The sequence below is a fragment of the Anarrhichthys ocellatus genome, unplaced genomic scaffold (assembly GCF_004355925.1).
Source record: "Anarrhichthys ocellatus isolate YVR2014 unplaced genomic scaffold, GSC_Weel_1.0 scaffold1, whole genome shotgun sequence".
In the NCBI taxonomy this organism is placed as follows: Eukaryota; Metazoa; Chordata; class Actinopteri; order Perciformes; family Anarhichadidae; genus Anarrhichthys; species Anarrhichthys ocellatus.
Genome location: NW_022280031.1, coordinates 11,346,435 through 11,356,090, shown reverse-complemented (window position 1 = coordinate 11,356,090; position 9,656 = coordinate 11,346,435). Strand labels below are relative to the sequence as shown.

At 39.6% G+C, this 9,656-nt stretch overlaps 2 protein-coding genes across 6 annotated transcripts in view; both read right to left on the bottom strand.

Annotated features, from left to right (window-relative positions):
• Nucleotides 1-1,783: 1,783 nt before the first annotated feature.
• Nucleotides 1,784-5,578, bottom strand: LOC116396165 (transmembrane protein 233). 2 transcript variants are annotated; one of them, XM_031870720.1, is made up of 3 exons: nucleotides 3,971-5,578; nucleotides 3,370-3,504; nucleotides 1,784-2,467 (listed from the first exon to the last, which is right to left on the bottom strand). In XM_031870720.1, the coding sequence occupies exons 1-3, from the start codon at nucleotides 4,148-4,150 to the stop codon at nucleotides 2,456-2,458; spliced, it is 327 nt and encodes a 108-aa protein (XP_031726580.1). In that variant the 5' UTR covers nucleotides 4,151-5,578; the 3' UTR covers nucleotides 1,784-2,455. The 2 variants fall into 2 exon arrangements, with proteins under 2 accessions (XP_031726580.1, XP_031726494.1); XM_031870634.1 differs by lacking the exon at nucleotides 1,784-2,467 and having other exon boundaries at nucleotides 3,286-3,504.
• Nucleotides 5,579-5,676: 98 nt separating this feature from the next.
• Nucleotides 5,677-9,656, bottom strand: part of LOC116395956 (RNA-binding protein Musashi homolog 1-like) — a 22,119-nt gene continuing 18,139 nt past the window's right edge. For 2 of the 4 annotated variants that reach the window (XM_031870438.1, XM_031870261.1), the window contains 4 exons: nucleotides 9,481-9,537; nucleotides 8,427-8,486; nucleotides 8,100-8,254; nucleotides 5,677-8,017 (listed from right to left, as the gene is read on the bottom strand). In XM_031870438.1, the coding sequence (XP_031726298.1) occupies nucleotides 7,943-8,017; nucleotides 8,100-8,254; nucleotides 8,427-8,486; nucleotides 9,481-9,537 (347 nt within the window). In that variant the 3' untranslated portion in view covers nucleotides 5,677-7,942. The remainder of the gene's footprint in view (nucleotides 8,018-8,099; nucleotides 8,255-8,426; nucleotides 8,487-9,480; nucleotides 9,538-9,656) is intronic. The other 2 variants (XM_031870516.1, XM_031870346.1) reach the window with 1 other exon arrangement.

Genomic DNA, 9,656 nt, shown 5'->3' with positions numbered 1-9,656 from the left:
TTTTTCATCTCGTTCTCTCGAGTTTTGCTTTGGTGTGACATCAAAGAGGTGGCTCCACAAACACGCTGCAGTTCTCTTTCAAGTAATGGAAGATAATAGTACAAGATTACTGCCAAAACTAATTTGTCCAAGTGCATTAGAATAACTGCTGAAACTTGGCAGCAGGCCTGTTACATCAGAGGCACTGCTTTGAATTACTCCTGCATACGGGAGATTGGTGTCCTGTAAATCAAACGTGAAAATGCAAACATGTCGTGTTTTTATGTTGATGGCATGTAGGTGTTAATTGCTCTGTCCAGGAAGGTTATCGTTGGAGAGCTGTTCACATAAATGTATGAAAACAGCCTGAAAGTGTTGTTGTTCAATAGCAACAATGAAAATACTGAGATGAGGTCTGAGATGAGATTGAATTAAACACACAGGATCAGGACCCGCTCCTGCTTGAACCAATCTGAATCATCCCTGTATTTCCTCCCTGCTTTTTATGACACTTTTCATATGTTTCAGTTACCTTGCAACAGGGCCAGTTCTGCTTGACCATGTGACGTGCTGTGCAACCTGCAACACAGAGGGGTAGTACATTTTCTATATTTAGTTGGGGATATACTATGACATATCAAACTACAAGATGTCCTACCAAGGCAGGTTGTACTTAAGGGTTAGAAATATGTTTCTAAATTAATTGGGGTTAAAAAGAATTATTACAAATGGGCTGAAGTTTGTTTCTGTACGTAATTCTTTAAGCATATTTTAAAGGTTAAAAGAGGGGTGGGGTGTGAGGGGTCTAAGAGGCAACAGGTGCATCAAATATCAAAGACTTAATATGTAATGTGATCTTTTGGTTTGTTTTAACTTTTTTTGATATGATATGAATATTGTGCCAAATTTGGCAAAGTCCGGAGCCAAGAGCCATGGCATGTCCATCCACACTGGAAACAGTGTGGTACTGTATCACAGCAGGAACGGCCTAGTTCTGTCAATAGAAAGATTAAACGAATCAAAGGCGAAATATTCCCTGCGTTTGCCAAGAAAAGGTGAAATCCTTTTTAGTTAGAGACAGATTTGAAAAAACGTAAGCCGCAAAGGCTAAGTTACTGACTTTCAACCCCGGGTATGCTGGATGGGTATGGGTCAAACTACATAACCGCTGGATTCTATATTTCCCGTATTGCAATCAAGTGGTGTCTCTCTTTGACCCTTGCTGCCTGCTAAATGCTCACGTCTTTCAAACCTCAGCCTCAAGTTTGTAAAGCAGACTGTCTGTTAGAAATTGAAGAATCACTCCAAATAGCTACATTTGAGATGACACCATCAAGGTAGTGTTTTACTTTACGGTTAAACTTTGTAACTTTTGCTGTGCATCAGCCACAAGTGATAAATATTTATCATGCTAAATGATAAAACCTATAAACGTAGCGTGGAAACAAGTAACAAAGTTAGCGAAATGACTCAAACTAACCGAACATTTTAACATTAGCCATTAGCCACCATTAGCTACTGGTCATACCAGACCACCTGTGACAGTAGCAATTAAAGCCCTGACTGTAATGAATTGTAAATAGTTAGTTATTTTGCTTGTAACTTTGTATGTGTGAGATGTGTAAAGGTTACAAACTCTCACTTTAAAAAAATGCCTTCTTATCCACAGAAGAAGCCGCAGGCCGAGTCGTATTATTTACAACAAGTTAAGTGAAATAAAATCGGTTGAGTCCTTTTTTACAGCAAGAGAGGAATTAAGGAATACAAATGAATAAAATACAAGTTTATTTATACAGAAATTCTTAGACACAATCATGATGTGGAGCAGGAAATAATCTAGAAATGTTTAGAGCTGATTAATAAGGAGTTTGCTAAAGACCATTAAAACATTTGAAATTCTCTGTTGTTACAATTGGTTCTGTACATAGCAAAGTTATTTTATTAATCAATTCATTAATGACACATTGTAATAACAATGAATAGAACTGTTGTAGCAGGAAATATCAATATAATTACTAATAAACTATAATTTTAATAAAACTTAACAACATAGTATTAGCAGAACTAAAAGTATTTCTTTATGGATTAAATAGGTATACTGATCAAGTTATAGACAATCTGTTGTCATCATTCTAGATAAAATACAACGCTGAAAACACATTTCTCAAATTGGGGTCACAGCCTAACAAAATGTTACTGTGAACAATGGCTTCCCTCACATTTGTAGAAAGCTGCCTTTTAATTCAAAGCATTATTGACGTTAATTTCTGAAATGTACACATTCACCAGCTTGTCTAGTCCTTGATTGTCCACGTGAAGAATATTAAACATGAGAGGAAGTGATGTGCAGATTGAAGTGAACACGAGGCGAGTCATAGTCCTTTCATTGGCAGATGGCACTGTGTAAACGAACCACCTGAGCCCATCCAGACATTATCATCCACAGTTTTCTCCCCCTCTCTCTACTTCCACAACATTAAAAATCCCCCTGGAACACAAACAGAAGGACATTAAAGAACATCTTTTAAATTAGGTACCCACAGGAGACACATTTACCAGAGTCATATCATAAAATGCACAATTTACTTTTATTTACACAGTATGATTACATAATGTCTTGCGTAACAATGTGCTATATCATACATATTGCAAATACGATTAGACTTATGTAGTATACTGATTGAGAATGTAGTATGCAGTACGTTAGTATACAAGTTCGAACACAGTCTGCATCTCTGCGAATGAGTTATGGCAATGCACTCAGCTGTGTGATAACTGGCAACCCCTACCGGCCAGGATCTGCTTAAGAGTGGAGAGTGAGGAGTCAAGAGCCAATCAGTGGCAGTAAATAACAGGCAATGGAAGGTGTTTTGAGAAAGTGTGAGTCACTGCAACCACGAGAGGTGCTTGAGCATGCAGCCATGAATATCCTGCAGTCTGGTGCAGCAGAATGCGAGATTAGTGGTGGATAGACACAGAGATGCTCACGCATGCACGCACACACATGACCGAACTCATTATCTATTGGCAGAGGTGATTTAAAGATTTAAAAAGGAGAACAGTTGTGTATTTCTGTAGTGCATTTTTTAAATTTGCATCTGGAGGAATTTAAACAGCGGTAACAAAAACACGGGTCAATTCTCTGGACAGACAATATGACTGGTCAGGGAAACACTGTCCATCATCTTTTATATTCATAATAACAGAGTTGAATGAAAGTTAATATTATTTCATGTGCCATGTTATTTCAAATGCCCATTTTCCCAATGATAATTTGAATACAATTGACACTTTGAATTAGGTGTTCGTCAGATCGATGTCAATAAAGTATCCACATGTTAACGGTCACAATATACTGTCATACTGCCCAACCCTGGGAGAGTATCTTACAGTGGTAAAATGAACGATGCAGGAGATAGCGATGATGAGAAGGCCAATGACGATGGAGGCAACGGCAACATAAAGAGCGTTCCTGCCCAGCCGCCTCGACCCATCATGGTCACCCTGATAATAGCTGGTCCTAGACTGACAATAAGAAATCACTGTGTTACACACACAAATTAATGCCTTTACTCCTGAATTTGCAAATAACCACTTTAAACTAACCACATTTTGGAAGCTTTAAAGTGTCATCTAAAGCTTTCTAACCTGTTGGGACCAGGTCACATGTTAAATATTAAAACACTGAACGGGTCTGCAGACAGATTACTGGAAACATCAGTCTAGTTTGTAGTTTGGCCACAAACTGAATGTTCATATCATCAGATTGCAACTTGCTAATTTTGTTTCATTTTCCAAAACGGACGATGAAGTTGTTTTATTTTGATGGGCAGAACAGGTGTCCAACACATTAATTCACAACACTGTGTAACTGAGACACAGTAAACATCCTGAAGAGAGAACTCATTTCTGTTTTCTCTGATGCATTTTATTCCTCATTGACAGCTGTACATCTGTAAGATGATATATAGTCATGATATGCCACGCTTACCATGATAGAGAAGACCAAGGCCACAATGTTGACGGGGTATGCTGGACAAAAACAGGTGAAAATAGTCAAACAGAGGTAGCTGCGGAGTGGAGGTGGAGGTTCCTCTATAGAACCGCGGTCGAAAAATACACTCCCACTCAGGGAATTTTTAACTTGCGGATTAAGCCCCCCTAGAGCCATTGTACCTGACAGAAAAGAAACGCAGTCAGAAGGGTGAAAATTAGAAATTAGAGACGGTTAAAAAAGTTACAAACAGGCTGTGGAAAAAGTAGATCCCAAAAGGCCAGTTTAAATCCAACTTCTGACAAACTTGTTTTGAAGTTCAACAGTCTGGTTGATTAGTCTGATATGTTAAGTGGTGGTCCTCTTTCAAAGCTGGAAAAACAAAGTTTGTGGTTGAGAGAGGGAACAGGAGAGAGGTGGGAGAGGATCACTAACCCCGCTGGCCTCCATCCAGGACACTGAGGCCCTGAGACGAAGTGTGAGGGATCAGACTCTATTTACCACTGCTGGCACAACATGCTGACACATGGAAAGGATCCCTGTCTACGGTTCAGTGCCGTGGAACATCTATGAATGTTGTTAACACAGTAGGTCAGATATTCTGATGTACCATGTTCCTCTCTCTTTGTGTTTTGTCTGGAATAGTTACACTCCAATTTAAAACTGCTGAAAACACAGTTGAAACTATCAAACTTCACATGTTAAACTGGTCCTAGTTACACATTTACTACATCTTGAATGTCTTGTTATAACTTTTCACTCTTTAAACTTGGCATTTATCTTCTTTAGGTAGCTTTTCACGTACTTAGTCAGTCATTTTATAGTAAGAAAAGGATCCTATATGGTTTACACTTTGTTTTGAGAGATCTGTCTGACAGAAATAGGGTTGTTTCTTCTTTATAAAAAAAACTTTTTGGCATATTTTCAAACAACTACGGTCAAAATTAACCGCTGACTTTTTCTTTTCTGTATTTTCTGAACAAAGAATGTGTCTCCCTTGTCTTCGGGTCACACATTCAGATTGCTGAATATCACTCTTCTGGTGTGAGAGCTGTGTATCCTCGGGTCAAATGTCGTTTTGAATACTTCCACTTGGTGTCTCCAAAGTCAGAAATTTTCAAATCCTACATAATGGAGGATTTAAATTTCATAAGGCCATGTCTGGACAGCAAAAAAACTAATGAAATGCAATTTATGCAAATGTGATCCAAACATCATTTGGAGAGGGTTTGAAATGCGATTCCAATCCAAGTGTTGAAGTGCTGAGAAGAATCCATGCTGCTATAGAAGAGCGCTGCAGAAGACATTAAGAGCAGCAGTACAAGATACATTTTCTGCTGGGACTTTCACTCTGCATTCACTTTCTACTGCTTCCCCCTAATTGCAATGTATACCAGAGAGTCTTCCATGTTGGGCACCAGCATAGTCACGTTGTTACTGACGCCTATGTTGTTACCACGGCAAAACATGCAGATAGGTTGCTGATGTCTAGAAAACACAAATCCGATCTGATCACTTGCAAATAAGTTGCTTCTGTCAAAGATCTGATTTGAGAAACAAATTGGATTTGCCTGCAGTCTGAACGAAGCCTGAGAGAAAGTCCACTAAGAGTGCGTGCCAATGTTGGTCAACTGGTGTGACATCAGTGTGCCTGCATATAAATTCAACTCTATAACAAAAATTAAAAAAACCAGTCAGAATCAAACGCTTTAGAATAATTTATTAGGATTTTAAAATTGAAATTATCAGAAAAATAAAACAAGGAAAAAAAAGAAAAGCAGTGTTGTAAAGCTTGGCGGGGTACAGCCCAAATCTTAAACTTTACCAGAGCTCATGTTGAGCAACAAGCTCCATTCAAAGCAATGGCCCTTCTCCTCACATCAACACAACAAAAGACATCATTAAAATCAATATACAAGGGGAACAAGATCTCAAAACAGAAAAATATAGTTTCTTTTTTTTTCTGAAAATAAGTCTTAATGCCGCAGAATTATCCACACGTCGTCTGCTTTTACCAATAATAGTACTATTTTCATTTGTAAGGTAAAAAATAACTTATTGCTTTATTGTAAGTTAAAAAGTTACAGTGTTGGTGTCCAGCAGTAGTTTTATGTCGTGTCCCAGGCGGTCTGACAGAGGAACTACTGGCTGGATCAGGACGTTTTCTGCTGTGCTGAACATCAAACAGCCTGCAGCAAGAAGGCTGAACAAACAGCCTTGTTGTTTTTGCAAATGTTGAATTTGTTCCAACTTTTTGACTTTTCCTGCCAGCCAGTAGCATCTGTACTGAGTTCCTGTATCAGAGCCGAGCGGGAGCGAGACCCTGTTCCATTTCTGGCTCCCTGACCAAACCCCCTCTGTTCACCACTACACGGAGCAGCGACTGTATATAAACAATAATATGTTGGTTTCAGAGGTGCAAAAATGTATTAAACCTAAAAATGAAATGGGAGGGAGGCGGGGGGGGGGAGCAGGTGAGCCTCAATGGAACAGGGTGATCTTTTTTTTTTTTTTCAGTACCAAAAAAAATTGGCAATCGAAATGCTCCTTCGTTGCCAAAAGTAGTTCCATATTACACCTTGATGTATGCGCACAAACACTCACTCACACACACCCAGACGCAATCACATGCACCTTGAACAGCGATGAGAGGACAGAACATGATTGTGATGTTTTCTACAATTGCTTCTCTGAGAATGTCCTTCATTTGTTTTCACGGTGGAGAACACCGTGTAAAAGAATATTTTAAAAAAAAAGAAAACAATAAAAACACAAACATTAAGAAGTGAATCGCGCAAAAATATATATATAATATTTTCAAAAAAGAGGAAGTCAAGTCAAACCCCACCCCACCCCGTGAAACCCCTGTTTTCTCCTCCATGGTCCGTCATCTTAATCTAAAGTAGTTTCTAGTGAAGATGCAAGAAATCTGGTTCATTGTGGTGATCAAATTATAAGTTGCTTTTTTCAAGAAGCAAAGCAGACAAAGTTATGAGTTTGTGAGAAAAACCTTAACTGAACAGATGTGCCAGACAAACTCCTGGAAGTTGTATTATTCAACAGCTATCGTTGAGTGCTGGAGCCGACTGGCCAACAACGTACACATATCTACCATATGCATACCGATCAAAGTAGTGAGACCACACGTAGTAGTAGATGACAGCCAATCAAATAGCTGTTAACCCTTTCAAACCAACCAATGACATGCGAGCTGGTTCGGTAACCCCTCCACCCCTCCACCCCCACCCCCCCTCATCCCAACGTCTATGTACAATATCTTACAGGAAGACATAAAAACATTGCTTTAAAACCAATTACAGAATAAAATACCTTACAGATTATCATTATTATGTCAATATTAATATTACAAAGGTTTTGTTTTTAAAGACTACCAAAATATACATTTTAGGTTTTTTTTTCCCCATGTTTCCGCGATGAGTTAAAAAGAGGACTTTGTTGGATTTTGTTCTTCCTTTGTTATAAATGGTTTTCAGACAAAGACCCATGTCTCACGGTTTCTTCTCTCTGTTCACATCAGTAACGGCTTTTGAAGGATTTCATGATGAAACGACATATCACATTGAAATAAAATAATAATAATTAAAAAAAAACTTACAATAGTCCTCTATGGCTTTGTCGAAGATGACAACCGGTCCTCAGAGATTTTTTTTTTTTTTTTTTTCTCAGCTTTAGAAGAAAAAAATGGATAACAAAGGGGGGGGGGGGGTCTAGTTATAACACTACATGAGGACAAAAGAGGAGAGATGGGGGAAGTTATGTTGAAGTGAGATTAGTACAGCAAAACAGAGTTCAGGATTTCAAAAAGATATTCAGTCGGTGGGTGGAGCCACAGGGAGCCAGTAGAGCCTGTGGCCGGCCAATCAGGTTGTGCCATCAGAGGGCAGCCAGCATTCTGATTGGCTCATCAGCAGAAGAGAGGCCCTCCCAGCTTCAGTGACCTGAGTCTTCTCAGTGGTAGCCATTAGTGAATGCAGTAGCAATCAGCGGGCCCTGGGGGTACATAGACAAGAGGGGATACACTTTCTATTAGATTTGTGAATAATACGTGTACCCATGCATGTATTGAAGTGTGTGTGTGTGCGCTTTGGTAGGGCGTATGACCTACCCCTAGACCGTGACCAAACCCTGTGCTGGGGGCGGGGCTAGCGGCGCTCATGTAGCTGCCGACTCCTGAGTCCTGGTTGGCTGCGGCATACAGTTCAGCCATTGGTCCAGGGCTGCTGGTGCCCAGGAAACCAGCTGTGCGTGAAGGGGTGGAGCCTGAGAGATGGAGGAGACAAGTCAGGCTTCAGCACTAGAGGGCTTCACACACACACACACACACGTCTATAAATACTCTTCTATTTGTCCAAGCAGGACCATGTACACACATTCTACCGAAGGCAAGTATATGCACGAGTACACACATGTTTTTGTCTCAGCACACACGTACCTCTAACTACTGCGGCTGCAGCGGCTGCTGCCATTGGTCCATAAGCAGTCAGGGGAATGGCTGAGGGTTACAAACAAACCAAATTATTGCATTGTCATTGTGGATGGCTCTCACGTCACATCATGAGTCACGATCTACAGCTCAGTGTTGGTTGACTTGACATCTGTGCAAACATCTGTCATCTGATTTAAATCCAGCTGGTGGAGGGTATCAAAACCATAGCATCCAATAAAATCTGACTTTACGTGTTTTAAATAAGGAACAAAAATAAAGCTCATGACAACAACAAGGTGGATGACAACTCAAGGACAACTCAGAGCCACTAGATGGCAGTGTACAGACAGAGCTGCATGAGCAAGCTTGGAGATGCAGGGGCCATGTTCACAAAACATGCTAAAGCTTAAAGCAGCTCCTAACTGGCTGCGTTAGCTGTGAGAGAAGATAGAGGCAGTGAACACCTGTTCATAATTAGTCAAATTGATCATTTTATTTATATCTAGTTGAATTTGATTTTTTATTTCAAGTGTAATTTAATTCATTAAATATAATTTTTAATGTGATTCTTCTTTTACCTTAGTATTCCAAATTAAATTTTCAAATCCTTTTAGTTTTAATTTAAATTCAAATGGTTATTATAATTTTATTTTTCATTCAATTTATTTAATTTTTTTCCTGCACCGGTTGTCTTAAGAGAAATGTCTTTGCTGGAAACCTTTTAAGACGACTCTTCGTGGTGAGATATGCCACTTTGTTAATACAACCAGAGGATTCACAGACAGAAGGTTTCTTGTCATTTTAACTGATTCAGTGTAATAATCGCAGGAAGCATTTTCTGCCTTTTTTATCCCCTAAGTTAATTGGTCCACTGATCTAGTAAACAACTTGACGATGAAAGGCTTTAACAGTTTTCATGAAGCTTACGTAAATGAATAGTTTGACATTTAAGTTATATGCTCGATCACTTCCTTGCCAGCAATTTCATTTGGCTCTTCTGTGCTAAATAGCTTTTTTTCTTTCTTTCTTGGGGCTCTTGGAGGAATGAGGAGCCACTGACCTGCCAGCTCAGCGGGGTGGGATGATGTCATGAGGGGGGTCCTCTCTAAATGGAATTCTAGAAACAGAGAAGGTCAAGAGAGAGCGCTTTGTAAATACAGTCACCATCCGCCCAGCCAGACTACAAAGTCACACACACACACACACACACACACACACACACACACACACACACAC